This window comes from Vombatus ursinus, unplaced genomic scaffold, assembly GCF_900497805.2.
Source record: "Vombatus ursinus unplaced genomic scaffold, bare-nosed wombat genome assembly UNPS02014779.1, whole genome shotgun sequence".
NCBI lineage: Eukaryota > Metazoa > Chordata > Mammalia > Diprotodontia > Vombatidae > Vombatus > Vombatus ursinus.
In genome coordinates, this window is record NW_020954557.1 from 57311691 (window position 1) to 57334724 (window position 23034).

General features: G+C 34.9%; 1 protein-coding gene across 8 annotated transcripts in view; it reads right to left on the reverse strand.

The window, feature by feature from the left end:
* Nucleotides 1-23034, reverse strand: part of TANK (TRAF family member associated NFKB activator) — a 77149-nt gene that overhangs the window by 1141 nt on the left and 52974 nt on the right. For all 8 annotated transcript variants that reach the window (XM_027865840.1, XM_027865841.1, XM_027865838.1 and 5 more), the window contains 3 exons: nt 10435-10508; nt 9616-9731; nt 3269-3858 (listed from right to left, as the gene is read on the reverse strand). In XM_027865840.1, the coding sequence (XP_027721641.1) occupies nt 3269-3858; nt 9616-9731; nt 10435-10508 (780 nt within the window). The remainder of the gene's footprint in view (nt 1-3268; nt 3859-9615; nt 9732-10434; nt 10509-23034) is intronic.

A 23034-nucleotide genomic window follows, 5' to 3' on the forward strand; every position in this document is an offset into this window, starting at 1 on the left:
TAGGTCATCAATGGTAAACTGTAAATCAAATTTTGTCTTTAATAATCAAGTAGTAAATTTACAAAAAGTCTAATTTAAAAAAAAATCCTACCTACCCGTTTTTTTTCCCCAGTTAAACTAGGTAAAAAAAATCTCATTGGTCAATGGCTTTTCATTTTGTAATATGAAATATCCAAATCAATCATTCAACAAAGGGTGACATCCAATATGTAAAAGTATATTCCTGCCACTCTTTACTCAGACCTGGTTTGATTTTGTTAAACGTAATGCTTCTCTATTTCCTTACTTATATACAAGCTTGTTCTTTCATCCTTAGCTGGCCCAGAATACAATTAAAAGTTTTTCTTTGACTAACCGTCCAATTGAAGACATACAAGTAGTAACATTCTCAAAATGACTATTTTTACTATAATCACACCCACAAATAACTGTATGGATCCTTCTTGTAGCTAGGAGGGCAAGAAATGCCACAGTTTAACTATTATTATAAAGGGCAACAAAATTCCTTTATCTTCCTGAATCTGTGTCTTGGGTTTTCATCTGATTTTTTTTTCTTTTATCTCTGTCAATACAGAGGCCTATTATTCTTAAACTTATGTACTTTGAGGAGAGAATCACCTCAAGCTGCTAGAGTAGTCAATTTAAACAGATCATTTATATGCTATTACCAACCTTTGTTTAGAGTGTCATAAGACCTTAACTGATTTACAATCACAGCCTTCCCGTTCTGGCCATCACTCTATCCACATAATTAAGTTCTATGTTACTAATTGATATTTTATGTATGACTGTATCCTCCTCCTCTACTAACAAACAATTAGCGTAAATAAATGAAGTCTGTCTAGGAAGTGAGACACAAATTTCTAAGTTATTATGTAGCTATTGTGATCAAATATTTTTAAAAATAAATTTCTCTTCTTTGTGAGAAAAGTTGTTATATTTATGAGATACACAAGTGGAAAACTTGGTTAATTCCCTTTAGCAAAAGGTATATTTTCTTTCATTATGCAAGTTTAAATGAAAAGAATAACTGGTTAAAACATTTAAAAGTAAAATACATGGCTTTAGAAGAAAAAGGTTTAGACTTTAAAATTTTGTGTGTGTATTCAGAGCTCTGAAAAAAAGGATGGTCTTAGAAATGTCAGCATTATAGAATGTAAATGCTTTTAGAATAAAGACTGTCCTGCTTTTGGAGTTATATTATCAGTGCCTGGCATAGAGTCTGGCACATAGTAGGCACTTAATAAATTATGGTTGATTGACTTGCTGAAACAGGCTTAGACTTCCACTTTGCTCTCAAAGTACCCATTTGTTCTTGTACTCTAAGCTACCCATTTGTTCTGTACTCATCTTTACATTAAACTCAGTTGAGAAGCTATATTTTTGACTCACTAGAAATAAGATAAAGAAAACAAATTCATATACTGGAATAGTATGTATAAATATTTGGTATTCTGTTATAGACAGTATTCAGTCAATACAAATGCCTATTTTAAGTTACATTGTTTAGTGTAAAATTAATTTTTGAATAGATTTTAAACAAATTTCTCCTTGAAGGCCATTTAAATAAAAAGATACAACTTAAATTGACTAGTAGTATTTCCGTGTGTACAAATGCAATAGTTAAATTTTTAATGTAAAAAAATTGAGATAAAATATAAATTTACTCAAATATTCTAATGTGGCCCTCAAAGGAAAATAATTTCCTTACTTACTTTCCTGCCAAAATATCAATTATCTAACCTTATGCCCCATGTCTTGTGACAGCTCAACACCAATTCTCCTGCATTTTTTTTAAGCTGCATACTTCCCTATCAACTTGTAATCACATACCAGCTGTTTCACTTGCTGTAGTATAGAAAGCAAATGCACAATGCAGGGTGCCATCTACTGAAAGAATGAATGCACAGACTAACTAGTAAAAGAACAAGCAGACGAGATAATGGAGAAAAAGGGAAAAGTAACAAGGATTAGAATGGATGTGCTTCACAGCTCCACAGGAAATCTACTAGTAATAAATGGAATTGATTAATTTATTTCACTCAGTCACAACTATTACTGAGAATCTGATCTAAAATATGGTACAAGTGGAGAACTAAAGTGAGTGTGTAATTAGTATCAGCTAAGTGCAATATTCTCGTTTAGGTAAAATACACCACAACTTTCTGAATATTTTACATTACCATAATCTGATTTATACACTAACATTAAGTCCTGTAAAGCCAGTGGTTTATTCATTAGCCAGGCTTTTCTGAAAATAAATTTCTTAAGGCAGAAAACAGAAACTAGGCTCCATTTTACTAAACAAATGCCTGCATTCTAAAAGAGATTCACATCAATCTGTATTTTCATGAGCTTCTGTTTATTATTATTTTTGAAATTATAGATTGTCATAGCCTCCAGGCAGTTTTAGAATATTTTTTAAAAAAGAAACATTCTGTGACTTGAACCTAAATTTGAAAGGGAGGGTGAAAAGGGGTTTAAGTAGTATGTATGTAGGCTGTTTAAAAGATTTAAATGAAACATGAGATTAAAATCTCAAATGTGCAAGGACTACTTAACATGAATGAAAATACATAGTTAATGGATAAGTCTGAATGTGGAGTGATGAATGCTCCTTTACCGCTCCCCAACTCCTTGAATCCCACATCACTACAATGCCTAGTGCTGTATAGCTGAGAATTGGCATAACTAAAATATATAGATCTTTCATATTATGACAAATATAAACAAATATTATAACTACTTACTATAAAACACTATAATTAATGAATGGGGTAAATAACTGAATTTGTGTTTTCTTTAAAAAAAAACTTTTAAAAAATGCTATAAACTTTAATAAAATTAAACAATCTAGAATTTTAGATTTGGGACTCTCAAGATCATCTAGTCCAAGCCCCTCATTTTACAGGTGAGGAAGGTGGGGCTCAGAAGTGCAGTGACATGTCCAGGGCCACATTGGTTATTGAAACACAACCTAATTTACAAACAGTAGTGCCTAACGAGGTAATAGTCACATTATGGACTTTTGAAGTTATAGCAAGAGATAGATTTCACAGAAGTTAACATATACAAATGTCTACATACAAATGTTAAGATATGTAGGATATTTTAAAAATATTAATTAGGCCCCACTGTAGAAATAGTTGTATTTTCTGCACCAAGTCTTATCTTTGATTACTTATTTAATATTATAAAGGTATGCCAGGATAGGATTACCAATGTGTGTCAAAACATAATGTAACAACGACCAATGAAAAACAATTACCTGCTGTGGTCCTCGGACAGCTCTTCCTGGGGAATCTGGTGATGCAAACAGTACCTCTGGGGTATCCTGAACTTGGAGGGATGTATTTACATATATGATATCATGGTCTCCAGATGGTAAACATGTTGCTTTATCCAGAGTTGTCTTCATACATGTATTGATAGGGTTTGAGGGTTTTGTCTTGTCACAAGTTGAAATGTTTTGCATTGCTGAAGTTATGAGGTCCATTCTATTGATTTCAAATAGAGTACCTTCTGGTTTCACAAAGTTCATCGAATTGTCCCTAAGTTCCCTGTCAAATTTATCCTGACCCACAGGCTCAGTTCTGGCCAGACCCATAACTTGGGGTTTATCTGGAGTACTATGCAAGAAAGGAGAGTCATTATCTGTAGGTGGAAACTTGACATTAAATTTGGAAAGTGATTCTAAAGAGTCATCTTGCTCCTCTTGACCCAATCCTCTTGGTGTGACAGATGCGATGCACGATGACCCTCTATTTATAACATCCTTAACTTGAGCCTTGAAAGGTTCTTCTGGCGGTTGTTCATCAGTTTTATCAGTACATTGTATAGGCAAAGAGAACTGTATTTCTGCAGGGCAAAAATCATACCATCACAAGAGGATCACGTTCATTTCTGAAAATTTGTTTAGTCAAGTAGGTCCTGAGTTCTCTCAGTGTTTTAGTCATTTTTAGGATGGTTGGACATGACTATGACTTTAATGTTTGTAGTTATTAATAATATCATTATTCAGGAATATTAACCCATTTCTGGAAAGTGAATTAAAAGGAAGCCTACTAGTTTCTGTTGAACAACTTTTATCATTCTTTGCATTTTCACATAACATTTTTGTATTTATTAAACAAACATTAATGAAACACCTACTATGTGAAGGAGCACTAGTCACAGTTTTGCTCAGTTATGGTGCTTAACACAATCATAAAATGCTCACATGTACTTAAATTTTTTGCCAGTAAGCAAAGCAGCAACTATTAATAAGTTTACTATAAAAAATCTGTTAGGAGAAAACACAAAAGAGCATGTATACAGGCCAAGAGCTATACATACTGGACAGCCTATCCCCAGGTGTTACTCAGTCACTAAGCACAGCAAACATTTCACTGACAGTCAACTCTCAATTATTAATGTTAACTGATGGGCATAGATATAGTGATAATCCAAAATAGATGTTAAAGCTTTAGAATTTCTAATACTTCTTTTTTAAAAGTTACATGGGAATGTAGGTATGTTTCATTTTAGAATTCACATGAACAAATAAAATATTCTACCCTGCGAAGACCTTACTTAGGGAGATTTAGAAAACTGTCCAATCTCCTTAGCTCTACTCCAAAAATGTCAGACAGCTTAAAATAAACTATCCTTACAAAAACTGTATTTATGACAATTTCTCTGAATCAAAGGAGGTAATTAAGTACTTTTGCTTAAAAGGTCTCCTACTGGGCTACAGCACAGGAATAGAAGTACCAGAGATACCGAATTATGCAATATACTACTATCAACAACTATCTGGGTTGATTGAATTGAATCTGAAAGTAAGATTTAACACAGACAACAACCTAAAGTTATTGTGGATTATCTACATGCTTCAGGATTTAAAAAAAATAAAAATAAGTCAATAGTTATTCAGCTGAAAATATTGCCAAATATTTTTCGATATCAGTATTTCATCTAGAAGATTATATGGGGAAAGACGTTTAAAGTTACTTAAATTAAACAAACATTTGTTAAGTGCTTGCTGTGTGCAGGGCAGTCTATTAGCACTGAGGGAAATACAAATTTACATAGGACATAATTCTTGCCCTTACAAATCTTTAAGCCTAGTAACAGAGGCTTCACTTATACTTAGGTCACTTATTCCATCCCCTCAACTATACTGAAGCCAGTTGAGAGCCAAAAACGAGGTAACATAAGCCTCTGAGCAGATAAAACAAGTGCTACAGAGCCCATGAACTAAAGTTCATAAATTTAATTCAGGAGAGCCCTTCTGACTCTGATTAATTTCCTTTTCTTATTTCAGGCAAAACTACTAATAAGTTTGCTTTATCTGGTTTTCCAGGCTATAGACAATTAAAAACAGAAAATTATAGGGCGGATTAAGTTGGTAGAAGCAGAAATCCTGACAACAGTAAGAAGTGACAACTGATAAGTGAGAGAAACGATAGAAAAACTACAAGAATCAGAAATAAGATCTCAAAGCCCTACATTTTGAGGTAATTTCACATAGGGTCAAACAGTCCTACACATTTCAATAGCCTTCTATGGGAATTACTTTGTTACATAGCATTGCAGAGTAAGTGATGTCCATAATTATGACACCCCTTCTCCCCACGCCTTATTAAAAAAGAATGAAATTGTGTTGGGTAGGCTTTAACAGACAGAATACCATTCATTTTAGATAGATTTCCTTCAAAAATAGTTAATGTTTTAAAAAATTTAGCACTTAAAGGGGTTTTAATTAATAATGAAATTCCACTAACATAGAATCCTCATTCCCTGAAAAATCTTAGACAAATGAGGCTTTAGGGTACTCTTGTTTTTATTCTCTTATACCACTACAAAGTAGAGTTCACACTTGTACTTGACAACCCATGGTAATTTATATTTATAGATGGCTAGAAGTACAATTTAAGATTAAATTTTGAAGGGAGGTATTTGATCTGAAATCCATTTCTTTCAAAGCTCAGCAATCATGTACCACTTCCTAGAGGAAGTCTTTCCTAATTCTGGTTATTATTACTCTCTCTCACCTCAGATTATTATGCATGTATTTATCTTTTTATATTTTGCATTTTCCTAGCAGAATATAAGTTCTGTGAGGGCATTTACATTGTTTTTTCTTTGTAAACCTAGTGCCTAGCACTGTATATCACACATTGTGGTTAATATGTTTGCTGGATCTCACTGAAATTAGTTTCATAATCTGAGGTATAAAAAAAACTTGGAAATTTCCTTAACCAGTCCTCTTAATGGCAAGAATTATTTCTTCTCTTTTGTTAGTAAACTGCACGGCATAGACATTCTATATGCTTACTAACAGAACCACAATGCTCTGGCCATATACTAAATTGTTTCTGCTTAACTTTTCAGAATTTTGAAGCTCCCAAAGGCCACTAACTCTCAAACATGTCAGATTCTCTTCTGGCACTGGATGTGATGATGGCAGGAAATGGTAGTGTAATTGTCAACTGGGGCAATATGAGTTCAAATCCCTGCTCTTCTACTTAATACTCCTGTGACCACAGCAAGTCATTTAACCATGCTGGAGCTTCAATTTCTTTATTGATCAAATGAGGGGGTTGGATTAGATGACTTCCAGTATCCCTTCTGATTTTAAGTCTATGAGCCTATAGTCATCGGAAAAGATAACCCAAGTCTGATGAATCAGAAGGAAGAAAGTGTTGTCAGACGTCTTTTATAAAAACAGAGACAAGGCTGGAAGAAACTACTAAAAATTAATGTGCTGATTTTCATATGTAAAGTAATATTACAGGTCCATGTGGTCATCAGGACAGGTGTGCTCCGAGTTTCTCCAGTCACTATGGGATCACTCAATTCCTTTTGCCCAGTACCTCCATGAACAATGGAAGGAGGAATTTGCCAAGTAATTCTAGGTTAGGAGAGTGATAGTTTTGGAATAGAATTTTTCTCAGAAACAAAGCTAAAAAATCTACCATGAATAGCATAGTCTGAATTATCTGTTCTAAGCAAAGAAAATCATGTTTTCCAGAGTGGAATTTAAATTCAAGACATTAATGCGGACACCAGAACTCCAAGCTTGAGTAGAAAAATTAGGAAACAAATTTGGTCCATCACATGATCTGGCCATCCTGATACCATACTGAGTTGTATCCTTCAAGTCAGCAAAACTGCTTTCTAACTCATTTTACTTTAAGATTGACTTTGGAAAGCAAGGAGAGGTACAATGAGCAAATATTTCTGAACTTCAGAACAAACTTGGGGAATCAGGTGAAAGTTCAGGTTACTTCACATTTTAGTTCCCTTTTATATCTAAAAAGAAAAAAAAAATAAACCCTCAACATTTACATGCCTAACATTTACTGACCCCTAATTTATTAAGGCAAATATTACTGTCATATTTACTTACATACACATGTTCCCTTAAGTGATAGCACACTTGAGGAAATGAGAAACGTGAAGACATGCAAAAATGAAAAGGGGGAGAGAATACACACAGTTCTAGAGGTACCAAGGCTTAAATTTGGACAGAGCTTAAATTTTCTGAACTAAGCAGCTCTCAAAGGTTACTAACTCTGCTTCTGGCAATGAACATGACATTGGCAGGAAGACCTGAGAACTGGTAGCCTCATTATAGTCCTCTAGTTGGAAATACCTGGGGCTCAAGTTCTGCCTGTACATACACACACACACACACACACACACACACACACACAGTCTGATCATGAGAAAGTCATTTAACCTTTTAGTTCTCCAAGAAACTTTCTAAGTATAGATTGAGTTACAGATGAGTTGGTGATCTGCATTGGTGGAGGGAGTTTCCACATTTGGAATTCTTCATTCTGAAGAAATTGCAGATGCAGAGACCAAAAAATTAGCAATCTATAACTTGTTCCTGGGTAGCAACTAGTTTGACCAAAAATAGCAAAATTTTAAAGTTTATATAATATATGACAATCAAAAAGTACGGGTGAAATTCTCATGTAAAACATATTTTTTTTTTGTGATTCTTTAGATAGCATGCTAAATATTTCCATCACAAGTTTATGGAATGTAATATGGATGATTAGAAGTCTTGACTGGATAAATGCTATGCATCTGTCCCAAAATTTCTGGTACATTTCTTTTCACATGATCCATTAGTGCCAGGAGCATAATATTCAATACTTCAGTGTGTTGCTTACACTCTACAAACTCCCACTGTAGCCTGTAGCACAGCAGTTAACAAACATCTTAAAAAATGTTGTTTGTTGCTTATGGCACAGTTAGTACATTACAAGAAAGTAGCATTAAAAAGCAGTTTTGTGGGCAAAAATAAAGTTAAACACTCAGTATTCTAGCTGACAGATATATACTCAGATTTAGAACCCGGCAATTTTTAAATGGTCAGAGTATTAAGCCATTGATAATGGGGTATGTTCTCTGTGTAACAAAGAATATTACACCATTATAATGTTTTGATAGGATGCTGATGCTTGGGAAAAAATGCCTATGGATTCTGGGTACCACATTTTTGTAGTTACGGAATTATAAATGAATATATTTCTAGTTCAGAAGCATCTAGCATTATCAGTAATCACTAAAGGTTAACTCTCCAATAATATCTGACAAAGACTGACATAGAGAAAATTATTTTTGGAAACACCACCGATTACCAAAGCTGTTTTTCTCACCAACATTGTAGATAATTCATCTACAACCTTTTGGAAAATAAAATAATTAAAATTCTGAAATGAAGTCTTAGTATGAAATCATTTAAATGGTCAAGATACAAAATTTAGAATTGGCAAGTGACCTTTAATCACATAATTTATTACATACAGAGTTGCTAGAGAGTGCTGCTTTAGTATATTCCAAAAGGAGATAAGAAAATCACATCTTTTGGAATTATACTTTGAAATGTCCAAATCACAGAGTTAGTATAAGCATTTAGCACATAAATTACTAATAATTTACCTTCCTTTTGTCCCCTGCAGTGCTTGAATATCAGCTTCTCTCCCCTATACTTTGCTATCAGCACTATACTACAGAAGAGGTACATTAGATTAAGTGAACCAGTGAAGGAGGTTTAATAATTGAACCTTCAGAAGGTGTGGGACTTTTTGATCATATTACAATAGCTATACAAAGTAGATATTTTCTTTGTATTCTTTTATATTAAATAAATTCTTCCTTATCTCAGACCTTGACCAGCTATTCAATGAATTTTTAGACAGAAGTACAAAATTCATGTACCTGATATTTTTTTTCCACTTACATGGGAGGTGGAAGGAACTCCACTGTAGTTTAGTGATTTATTAAACCAGTGATTTATGCAATACCCAAAATAACAAATTATAATTTAAGGCCATGTTATACTTATATTCCCTAGTGACTGGTAAACTTTCATTAAGTATTTATGCAACTAAATTGTACGTACATACACGGTATCACTCATACGAAGGGAGATGGAATCAAAATAATAAACTATTCTTGTAATAGCGCTTTATGCATTTGAATATTGAAATAAGAATCTACCTTATATGAAAGAAAGCATTTGACTGGTAGGTAGTTAGGAATATTTACATATAGCAAGAAAAAAATTCCAAACTCTGAAACATTAATATTGTAGTTAAATAAATTGAACCTTACCAGATGTAGGTTCTTGAATGTTAAGTCTGTTTAAATGGTCTCTTTGTGCTCTTGCTAACATGCATATCCTATGGAATTCTTCTTTCATTTCATAGAAAGTTTTCTCTATTTCTTCCCTGGAAGAGCAATGTTTTGGATATAAACCTATTATTCTGTTCTTTCATCACATCACATTTAATAAAACATTTCCAATGTGTGCTCCATGTTTTCGTGTACCACAGAAATGACCAAAATCCATTTATAAATAAAGCTGATTAGAGGAATAGTCTCAAAGCAGAAAATTAAGTAAAAATCCTCATTTAAAATTAGTTTCGCTTTGCATTGGGACTGCAGACTGCCTATTTCCCACTTACTCACACAGAACATTAAAGTTGTTAGACCTGTTCTTACCTTTCTGTTAGGGGAAGCCTAAGTACATCTATCTATCTACCTATCTATCTATCTATACATATATATATATACACACACATACATATTTTTTCTTTTCCCCAAACTTATGTAAAAGAAAAAATTCAAGTCCTTATTCAACATGTTAGCAAAATTAACATTTTCATCTTTCATAGAATAGTGCTGCTATATTACTTGCAGTTGGAAGAGCTCAGGATGAGAAATTATTTTTGCCAGTTTGGGAATTTACTATCCCTGTCACATAAAACAAACAACCAAATCTTTCTCTGGGCCTCAGTTTCCTAATTGTTAAAAAATAAAGTGGTAATGCTAGATGATTGCTAAAGTTCTGTAATATTCTGTTGCTCTATAACTCTATTTCCTAGCAATTGTAAATATCGGGGAAAAATAAAAAAAATAATGCAGATGTACCTTTTATTGAATAAAGGAAAGTCAGGATTCCCTGGAGAATTTTCCTGTCTAGGTGAAGTTTCTGGTCTTTTTACCTTAAAGAAGATACAAAATGATGGTGATTTCACTTTAACATACTTCTAATTTTCAATAAGAGGAAGCTAACAAAATATGAGCTATATATTAACAACTCTATCTAATTACTCTTTTCCCTGACTTTGATAATTCAAGGAGTCATACCCTTTATGGATCAAGATTCCAATTTTGATTGCCCAAATTACTGAAATGAACCAGACATCTTGCCTGTGAATTTTTTTTCTATTTTAGTGCTTACTAATGTTGGATGAAACATGTAAATCAATCCCTTAGAGTATTAAGTTACTTCTTTGCTGAAGAATGCAGCTGTGTAGGAGAAGAGGGGAAAATCTACAGAACCAAGCAGCTGATCCTTAGCATTTAACAAGCATTTTAAAGATTTGTAAAAATAGCCCCATTATGTATTTAAACTACTTCCATACCAGATCTTACCTTTCACTACCACCTTGTGGCGTACATTGGTATTACACTGACTTGGAACATGACTACCAAAAGATGATTATGTTCTAATGATCTACCAGTTGAAAACTTTTTTTTTATGAACTAGGAGAATCGGAACTTATAACTTATTAACGTAGATTAGACAGTGTATATCTATTACTATTTAAATAAAATTTGATATGCGAAGTTGATAGGTATAAAAGTCAAACATGCTTTCAAATAAATGGACTTCATACTTAAAGACCTCTTATGCAATACTAATCATTTAGGTATTACACTATAAGTGCTGTTGCACACATATGTCTGTAATCTTGCTTTTTGTTAAATCTGATTTTTAAGAGTCATATTTCTTTCTAGAGGCAGGGATTGACTCAAGTTCCTCTTTCTTTAGATAACTCTCTTCAGTTTGTTTTAATTTACTGCTCCCATTTTCCAACTGTTCCTAAAATAACATAGGAATTGTTGAACATTTCTAAATGAGGAGGAACATCATTATGCAAGCGTTGTGGATAGGTTGAATTAAATCTTGGCAACTCCAGTGATTTCAACTTTATATAGTACATTATCATCAGCTGGAGGTGAAATAAAAACCATTTGCTCTTCTGCGCTGTTTGCCTGACACACATTTATCTTAGTAAAACACATTTATCGAGATTATCTGCTTAAAGACAATTACTCAAAAGCTTCAGTTGAGTTTATTAATTAAAAAAATCAGACTGGAAAATATTTTCTCGTTATCAGTTTGTTTCTAACAGTGGCAGACAATGTTTTCCTTTGGTTATATGCCATGATCATCAAATGGATTTTAGGGTGGACTAGGAGAGAAAGTTTCTTGATCAAAACATGGTCAAGTTTGCAAAGATTGCTATTTTGGAAATAAATGAAAGCCAAATGATTTGGAGATTAGTAGTTAGTTATATTTAAAAGTAAGTCACCCATTCAAAAAGCCACAAACACAAACAACAAATGGACTTTTACTGGAAATCCTAACAGATTTTTTTACATACTGTAAATGGGTCAGAACAAATTACGAAGAAAATAAGAAAGCATTTGGAGGTTTGGCACTATAAATAAAATAGAATGAATTGTTATGATTTCTCCCTTCGCTTTTAAAAACAGAACTATGTGGCTGTATTTCATTGTTAGAAAAAATGCTATGAAAAATAAAAAGAACCAAAAAGAAGCAGTATCTTAATTATTTTGAAGTAACAGTCAAGATAATCACTGAAAGGAACAAAAAAGATGGTCAAAATTTTCAGTCTTTTTTTTAAACACTCCAGTTATCTTACTTTTGAAGTTCAACAGACCTACACAATTTTGCTTATTATTTTTAACTAAGCTAATGGGTACAGTAGTATACCCTAGGAATCCAAACAATTTAACAATTTTTAAAAAAAACTGTACACAGACTTTGGGACACCCTGTATTTCCCAAATCTTTTCATTCTTGATATATATCTAGCAGTGTATAAAACGACTACCTTAAGTTACTTCAGGAGGGTAATCAAAATTTGGTTTGGGGGCAGGAAATTTTATGTGTTTGTGGATCAGGAGGGAAAAATATGACTTTGAAAGATGTGTATTTCATTAAGATAAATGGGTGAATGACATAAAGGAATCTAAGATGGGTCAGAGAATGTAAGAAGGGAAAAATAGAAAAGAAGAAAATGATGAAAACCTACTCTACTCAGCTTGGTCTGTAATTTTACAATTGCTTTCCATTTAACTGGGTTTGCAACTACTGTTGGTGTCCTTTTGGGGGTGGCTATGGGGGGGGAAATAAGAAAAAGGTTGTGCTATTATTATAGAATTGTTCTTAATAAAGGTCAAAACAGGGTTATCTAAATTTTTTCTTTAAAATACTAAGCTTGCTACCATTAACAATAACCTTAATGTCCTTAATGTCTCAGGTTCATTAAATAATAAGCAATACACTGACTCTGTAAATACAAGGTCATTTCAGTTGGGAGAGTATACTAACAACAGTCGTGGTCACGGGGCAGTCAAGAAAGGATTCCCATTGCAGGTGACGTCTGAGCTTGAAGGTTCTAAAAAGGCCAAGATGAGGAGGGAGTACATTCTGGAGATGGTGTAGACTCTCAGCCTATACAAAGGCTTAGAGGTGGGAGATGGCATGCTGAGCAACAGCCAGAGGGTCAGTTTGACTGGTATGTGAAGTGCATACAGTCACATGAAAAAAGTGTTGAAAGGTATTTATATTCTCACCTAGATGAAGGAAGAAAACAAAATGTGTGTGTGTGTGTGTGTGTGTGTGGTAAAAATGGAGTGGAAAGCATAGAAAATATCAGCTGTGGAATGGTTTCTCAATAATGCTGGGTAGGTGATGGACAAATGGGCACAGGGTAAGAGAAAATTAGAATCTGGATTCATTTATCAATTAGATTTTTGACACTTAAGAGTAAAAAGCAAGAAAAAAGAACCAAGATTGAATATATCCTTACCAGTTTTAGATAGGCTGAGACCAAAGACGTTATGGTGAAGCGAGAAAGTGGAAACTGTTGAATTAGGGAGAAAGTGTGGAAAGGGCTGCAACATTGAAGAGATTAAAGTAAAAGAAAGCACGATTGGAAAAATTACAGAGAGAGATTTTATAAGAGTAAACACAAAGACGAAGCAAAGCAAAAGAGTAAAGAACAGAAGGCTGAATAAAAAAGTTACTAGGAAGCTATATTTAATCTATAGGAATTTCAGACCATATACAATCTGTAGGTCTCATTACAGGCTCCTTGCTATTCCTGAAAATCTTGCAAAGCAAGAGGAACACAAATCACAGGAGCACTGCCTCAAAGCAGTGTGCTAGGCAAACCTACTGTCAGTGTGGGAACAACTCCAGGACAAAATGGGATACATCCCAGAGTTCTGAAGGAAGTGGCGAGAAAATAAACAATAAGGAAATAAAATTAAACACCCCAATTACTTCCAAGTTCTTTATAGAGGGCTGATTTGACTTAAAAAAAGTCTTTATTAGTATATTGAGATTAAAAAACTAAAGTTATAAATGATTTTCAAAGCCTTCTACAGTTAACCAAATTATACTGTTTATCACTTTCTAGTCTGTGTTTGTAAGAACATTAGCTTTTGAGTGTAATACTTTGCAGCAAGGGGTATTTGGTATGCATTTTCCTGGATTTCATTTTTGAAGATACATTTTCATACAAAATGAAAATCCAGTCATTTACATGCCCAATTTAACAGTAACATTTTGCTCTTTGGCAATTACATCAATAAAATCACTTAGAAAAAGGATTTCCCCCCACCCCCCAACCGCCTTTGAGGTTGTTTGTTTAGGTATAATTTTAGTAGAGAACTTGACAGAGTAGACAGTCAACCTTAGAGCTGCCAAGAGTGTGGTTGATCTGCAATGGTAAAGGGAGTTTCTACAATGGAAATTCCTTACACTATTGAAATTATAAGTCTTTCCTCCCCTGCCCCAAAACAAAAACAAAAAAAATGTTAATAAGGTTAATCAGCAGCAGATTTGTGGATACACACACACACACACACACACACAGACACACACACACCCCAAACTGAAGGTGGGGAAGGTCATAGAAAGGGTAAAATTTATAGATCATACCAATGTTCATTAACTTAAAATTTTCCAATGTCTAAAACTCTCCTGTCTACCTGAAAAAAAATGATTAATAACAAGATCAGAATTAGTGATCAATCCAAAGCTTCATATTTACAGGCTTTTTACTAATTAGCTTTCCCTAATTTTTTTCTGTGGTCTATTATAACCACACAGAAAATTTAACTCCAAAACACCTTACGTAAATCTATTCATATTCTGTCGAAATTAACTCAGCGTTGACACTATTATATCTGAAATTCCAACCACAGGGCAATTTGGTCATCACTTCTATGCTAACATTCAAAATTCTGACCACTTTAAAAACAGTATTTGTGAACAAATGGTTTTATCCTGGCTGCTTCCACTTCCTTATCACCTATTCAGTAGTGAAGTTCCTGTGACCTGGTTTTTATCCTCATCACTCCTGAAAACATACTCTAGATTGCCCGTGACATAACCACTGAAATCTTATGGCCCCTTCTAAAGACAGCCCTCCCTCTGACCTTTCCATCACACCTGACACTGCCCATCGACACCCTGAGAACACTTCTCTCTCGGCATCTGACATACTACATTATTCTGCTCTTCTTCCTCCTCTTTGACAACGTCTCCTCTGTCTCTTTTGCTGAAGAGTAGTGGAGAGGGAGACAGCAGAAAGAGAAGAAGACTTAGAATAGGAGAGATGCGGGACTGAATTCTGCTCCCAACCTTCAACCTTAATTTTTTGTGCGACTACATGCACATAACTTAATCTCTACAAACTTCAGCTTCTTCGTCATTAAAAAAAGGATAATAGTTGTTATATTTACCTCGTTATGATGATGATCAAATATCACATACACATTGACTTGTTAACCTAAAATTGTTTTATAAATGCATTATTTTCATTCTCATTCTTAAAACATAGGCATTATTCAAAGTTCAGCCCTTACCCTGTTTCTCTCTCTACACAGTCTTAATCTGTGAGAGACTTTATCCACCATCATAACTTCAACTATCACTCTTATTACATGGAAATTTCACAAATCTATAACTTTTTTCTTGAACTTCAGACTTGCACCTTCAACTAACTTGTTTGATGTGATTTTATTTCAAATGCAATATGCCAAAACCAGAAGTCATCTTCCCTACCTCCCCCAAATTGGTTAATGAACCCATTTGTGTAGGCTTGAAACTATCACCAATACTGTTTTTTCTCAATTCTGTGTTGCTTCTTCCTGATAACACTCTAATTTAGGCCTTTGTCAGTGTCCAACTACATCAGTCTCCAACTATTTTTTTTTTTTTGGAGGCAATCGGGTTAAGTGACTTGCCCAGGGTCACATAACTAGTAAGTGTCTGAGGCTGGATTTGAATTCAGGTCTTCCTGACTCCAGGGCCAGTGCTCTATCCACTGCATCACCTAGCTGCCCCTCTCTATTCTCTTCAAATCAGTATAAGTTCTTATCCTGCACACAGGTAGAGAGAACTCTGGACCTGGAGTCAGGATGAAATGTTTAAAGAGGGCCTCAGATACTTAATAGCTGTGTGATCCTGGGCAAGTCATTTAACCTTTGTCTGCCTCCATTTCCTTATCTGTAAAGTGGTGCTCTTATTGAACACCTACCTCCCAGGGTTGTTGTGAAGGTCAAATGAGATAAAATTTGTAAAGTATTTTGCAAGTCTCAAAATGCTATACAAATGTTAGTTATTATTGTTGTTCTTATTGCTGCTGCTGATGCTACTACTACTACTACTACTATTACTACAATGGCATTATTTTATAGCTTGTTCTCCTAGTTCTGCTCACTTCACTCAGCATCAGTTATAGTCTTCCCAGTTGTGGGACTTACCTCTAATATACTCTATATCTCTAATCACCACACCTCACCCAGTGCTCTCCTCACTCTATCCCCTCCCTCCACTTGTGCATCTCCCCATCAGCAGAGTTATAACCCATTACCCAGGGTCCCAGAGAAGCAGCTTTACAAGTACCATTGGAAAAATCCCCCCTCACCAGCACAGCCGACCTAATCCCTATCCCCCATGTCATTTTAGAGAGAACTGAGTGAGCCTCACCAGAATGAGTAGGCACAAATAGGTTGTGACAAGATCTCACTTCATCATCTTTCCCCTTAAATCCCTCTTTCTTTTGAACTTCTCTGTGTCTGTTAAAGATACCATGATCCTTTCAGTCACGAGGTTCACAACCTCAGTGTCATCTTTGGCTATTCACTCTAACCCTAAATAAACAATCATTTGCCAAATGTTATCATTTCTACATCCACAGCATCTCTTACATCCCCTTCTCACTACTCATGTAATTACCACCTTCTTTTAGGCCCTCCTCATAACTCACGTGAACTGATGCAAATCACTTCCTAATTTATTTCCCTGCTTCAAGTGTTTCCTTCCCCAATCCATCCTCCAAACAGATGTCATAATGCAGGTCCAGGTCACCTTCCTACTCAACTGCATCCAGTGGTACTGACTCTAGGATCAAAAACTTTATCTTACCACATTCTTTTAAAATAAGGTGTTTTGTTTTGCTTTTTTGCAAAAGTTTCACAACCTAATTATGAGTACAGTACAGCATGCATGTAATTTACAAATAAGTAAGTACATACATATTGGGGTGGGTGCTCAAAATTTTTTTTTAATGATAGGGGTGCAAAAGTTTGGAGATCACAACCTGGAATCTTTCTTTGGATTCCCAGTAGCTGGCACAGTTCCTCGTACTGAGTAAATACTTCTTGTTGACTGACTATTAAACTGTCTTCTGAAGTAGAATAGTAGAGGTATTTGATCAAAATAATGGTTTTTGAAGTGAATATTCTAGAATGTAATAAATCAGGTGGATAAATTAAGTGGAATGAACAGTATCTACATAAGAGTTTTGAAAGAACTGAAGAGCCAAAATACAGAACACATGGTCAGCATACCAGAGTCATATGAAAGATTCAAGAGGGAAACCTGAGAACTACTGCTTGGAATTCAGTTCCACACAGCATAAGCTGGTAGAATCTATGATAAACAGTAGAATAATTGAATACTTAAGTAAACATAATCTTCTGGGAGAATGCCATATGGCTTCTATATGGACAAATCATACTTTAATTCAATTTTTTGAAAGAAGTATGAACTGCTTGTATGTGCATTATTGATAATACACAATTTATCATGTATAGTATTGTGTAATCATTTCATTTCTTAAAAATCTTGTCTCCCCAAGAAGACTGCAAACTCTTTGAGAACAGGAATATCCTGTCATTCTTGTGTACCCCTCTGAGAGGGACTGTCACAGAATAACTGTTGAGTGTATGTTTTTTCCCTTGCTGACATGGATAAAAATATGGATATAAAGGAATATATATATATATATACACACACACATATATATATACATATATATATAGATATAGATATACACACACATATACAGTCAGGAAAACTCCTCTTCCTCAGTTCAAATCTGGCCTTAGACATGTACTAGCTGTGTGACCCCAGGCAAATCACTTAACCCTGTTTGCCTCAGTTTCCTCATCTGTAAAATGAGCTGGAGAAGGAAATGGCAAACTACTCCAGTATCTTTGCCAAGAAAACTCCAAAATGGGGTCATTTAGAGTCAGACATGACTGAACAACAACAACATGATGTATAAATTGTATATGATACGTACAGTTTAATCAATAATCTAGATGGGTGAATACACAATGAACTCTCTAAGGTTTTAAATAACACTATGTTCCTACAGCTAATGAAGTGCCAAGATCTAAGGGTAGGTGACTGGCTAGAAAAACTGCAGATAAGTCTCAATGGGGCTGTTTTAAAATAAGTGAAAAGTAGCCCAAATTATATATCTAGGACAATGGACAGAGAAAAGAGACTTGGGAGTCGCTGTACTTTATGACTGAAAGCAATGGCCATATGCTTTCTTAAGGCTAGAAAGGTCAACCAAACGTAGGGCAACATCAGGAAAAAAGCAATCTAGAGTATAAAAAGGCGACTATATTCATCAAGAAGACAGCGAACTACTACATGAGGATAAACATTAGGATTCCAGTACATAAAGATCATGGCTTAGAGAGGTTATGACCAAAATCTATCAAATGGAGAATCAAATATTCATCAAATCATAGAATATGAGCCTGAAAGGATAAATCCTCCTTCTAAACCTAGCCATTGGCTGCTTCACCCTCCCCTTTTCCCCCAGCCTTCACTAAAAACACTTAATAAAACATGTTGACTTTTGGGAGAAAGCAGAAGAAGATAACAAGATAGAAGACATAGGGGAAAGAAAAGAGAAAAATAAAAGGTGGTAGGAGGGTCTCAGTTTCTTCATCTTTAAAATTACTGGATTAGACTAGCTAGCTCTAACATTCAATGACTCTATAGGTATTCCTAGAGTGTACATGAAAATGAAATCTCTGCAACTTTAAATAGCACTATGTTCTTACATAAGAAGAAAGTGATATTATAGCCACAAATTAATGCCACTCCATGATTTTCTCGCATAGAGTTTGCTTACAGCAAAATTACAAGGTAAAAGATTAAAAATAATATTCTGGATGATATTAGAAGCAGACCCACAGTAGAAAAAAATATTCCAAGTATAAGAGGGTATTAATTGAAAAGTAAACAGAAAGTCCTCAACAAAGTTTTCACTATATGTGTTAAAATACTTTGGGCATCACATCTTTCTCTTTTAGGACTGATTATATATTAAGTCTTACGGATATGGAAACTTCTCATCTCCCCTGTAGGACCTAACAAATAAGATATATCATTGGTACCCAATAAATACAGACCGACTGACTAGTAAACTTTTAGATATCAGATTCTTCAAATGAATCCAGCTGATGTGTGTGTATGTGAACCTTGGAGTTCAAACAGTCCAATCCCTTCATTTACCAGATGAGACTACTGAGGCTTATGGAAGTCAAATGACTTGGCAAAATCACAAAGCCTATTAGAATACAGCCTAGAGGCTCTGCTGGCAAAAATGCCTCTTTAATTCTTCTTGAAAGGGGTGAGGGGCAGGCAGGAGTGGGGTGTGGGGGGAGCTGAACTGTGAACTCTGTCAATTCCTAGGGACAGTCAGCCCTAGGTATTATTCATTCACTCAAATACAAGGTGTCCCAAAAGTCTTAATGCAGTTTAAAGCTACCAAAACTACACTGAGTCCTTTGAGACATCTCAATCTATTAAGAACCTGCTGTCTGCAGATTTGTAGATATGAAATTTAGATTACAGAGCCTCTGCCCTCAACTGAGTTTAAACTCTTGCAGGTTATGTGGCATGTTAGGTAAAAATAAACACCTGTTTTAAGACAGACCATTTCTTTAAGAGATACCATTTTTTTTGTGCCTTGCGCTACCACCCAGTCTGCTGAAACTTTGGCTTGTAGGCTCTTACACTAAACTAGCCATTCATTTACCAGGTTATCTGCAAGCCCAAAGATACTTATTTGAAAGGATTTGGGTGAAGGATTAGGTTTGATCTGTAACATAGTAATAGCTAACATTTATATGGTATTTTAAGGTTTGCAAAATGTTTTACATATATTGTCTGATTTGATCCTCACAACCACCCTGGGAAGAAGGTACAATTATCATACCCATTTTAGATATGAGTAAATGGAGGATGAAAGAAGTGAGCAGCCTCGTGTCTGTCCCAAGTATCTGAAGCAGGATTTGAACTCTGGTTTTCCTAAACACAAATAAAACCAACACTCTATCTAATGCACCACAGAATGAAGGGAACTGTAGGGATCAGAGCAACAAATTTAACCTAAGACACTGGGCAAGGTCAGAAGTCACAACAATGGGTCCAGATCTCACATGCGATGTTGAAGCTTTGGATGTCATAGTAGTGAGCTTTGTTCCTAGGTTTCTTACTGACAGTGCCACTATTATTAAAATGGATGTCTGCAGATTGTCTAACTCTCCTCCTTTAGCAACTCAACTATATATTTCCATACAGATTCTTTCTATTTTTAGGGTTTTAGTACAAGCAAATAAAAAAAGTTTGAGCAGACAAAACACATACAGAAGGAATTCAAGAAATTCTAGGCAAATCATAAAAAAAGGAAAATGCATGAAAAACTATAAAACTGTATTAATCTAATTAAAAGTTTGTGAATGACGTTAAAGGTAGTGGAACTCATTCAGTATTTATTTAGTATCATTTATTTCAGCTTCTCTATAATCTCTTTGCTAAATTACATTGGCTTTACCCACACTTATGATCCTTATTCTCTTTGCCTCCTCTATTCACTATCATTTTTTTTTTACAATTCCTCAAATTACTGATTCTTAAATATTTGGCTTGAGTGAATACAGTGGGCATGATTTGTACTTCATTTCCCACAATGCCTGGGGACAAGAGTACACTGCTTACTGGGAGAAATTATATGGACTGCATCTCTCAGAAAGTTGTATGTCCAGCCATAGTCAGAGTGTCAACAGGTGGTGCTGGGATATTCTACAAGGCAGGAGGTTTAAAAAGCAGGGATTCTAGAACTGTAGGGGCACTTAGGCCCGTGAGCTGAGAGAAAAACAGAAGGGAAACGCGGGAGGAGTTGCAGATGCATCCTATAACTTCAGGGCAAAGCCAGAAGTTTTAGTGGTTCTCGTCTGCCCGTAGGAGACTTCTTCGGGGAGAAACCCAACAGATCAACAAACCCAAAATTTCAGAGGCAAAAGGCAGTGCACTCTAAGTTTATTATTACACGGTAGGTTCTGAGTGACTGTGTCCTTCTCCTTCCATGCTATCTTGGGAACTCACTGAGGAATATGGACAAAATAGTAATTCCCTCGGAGCTGTATCAAACGGCATCCATTTGTATATGAGTATAGAGAATGGTTTACCACTTGAATCTGTTTCCTCGTTGCTTTGTGTCTTAAATAAGTGTTTTTGCTCTTGGGATTTATGTGTCTCTTGGGAGCCAACAGAAAATGGATTAAAAAGGGACTCTGGCCATGAATCTGTAAGTCAGCTAGGTGGCACAATGAAGTCAGAAAGGATTAAGTTTAAATCCAGCCTCAGATACTTTCTAGTGGTTTGACCCGGAGCAAGCCCTTCTACCTGTATCAGTTTCTTTGTCTGTGAAATGAAGATAATAAAAATATCCACCTATCTAAGGGTGTTGTGAGGATCAAATGAGATATTTGTACAGCTCTTTGAAAATCTTAAAACACTATAAAAATGGTAGCTGTTATTATTATTGTTATGTTTATTGTATTCCAAAAGAGCCAACTAAATTTAGGGAAGTGAGTAATGAGGTGTGCTACAAAATATATTTAGGAGTATCCTATATAAACATATGGTCTCAAAAAATGGCACATGAAGGTACAGATGAACATAAATATTCTGGTTAGGCTTAAAGCATAAAAGCTGGTGTTTAGTATAAATGGATGAATTTATTTTGACAGAGAGTTGTTATTATAATTCTTATTTTATTTTAGAAATCATACTAGTTATTTTCACAGTACAGGCAAAAAGTTACTTTTTTTTAAAAAGTGAATTCTACAATGCAGTTTTGGATATATATTTTAGATATACATATTTATATTTTAAAAGCAAAATACTTGACTGCAAAACTGCAGATGTAATTTTGTCCGTATCACAAACAGAAGCCAATATATCTAAGAGATGCATCCCCCAGATGAAATGAAGTATGGGGACACAATCTAGATCACTTCATCATTATTAATGACTATTTATTAAGTTCCTACATTCACTTTTTTGATGATGAGTGCACATTCTCAGATTTGATGCTTCCTTACGAACTTATTTCTGAAACAATGATCAGTTTTGGAAAGGAAATTCCACAAACTAGGATCAGATAACTCCCAGAAGTTAGGACTACCAAGGCAGTTTCTGGCCCTTATCATCCAATAATCCTAATCTATATGGAAAGTAAACCAGTCATTCTTCCATGCCAGGCTTTTCACTAGCCTATCAAACCACCTCTCCCTCAAATCCCATCTCCTCCCAAAGAAACACTTTCTAAAATACCAGGTCAGTTAAGGAAAATGTATAAGGAAAATGTATATCCAAACTAGAATAACATAGTGAAAGCTACATGTTCTGGATTAAATAAGGCCTTTATCATCCCTTCAGAAGACTTCAGAGCGAGGTAAGGAATCCCTTATTTCGTATTTGTTCACAGTACAGCATATGATGTAAGCAGTGGTAGAAGTAGAAATCTCGGCCTTCCAAAGCAAACATTTCTGAAACGGGTTCTCACTGCTTAACACATTTTATTCTTTGCATTTCTTATTTTTTATGATTTCCTCTCCAACCAACCCGAAGCATCCCTGTCCATGATGACTTCAGTCCTCATCTATTTCTTTCCCTCCCTAGCCCCCATAAGCCAAAAGGACAAAGCAAAAAGAGCAAATATAATTCTTCCATTGGCTCAAAATATTTCTTTTCACTTGCTAAGTCAACATCAATTCTCTGATAGAAGGATATCTCTCTAAAGTTAATCTAATATTTTATGCTATG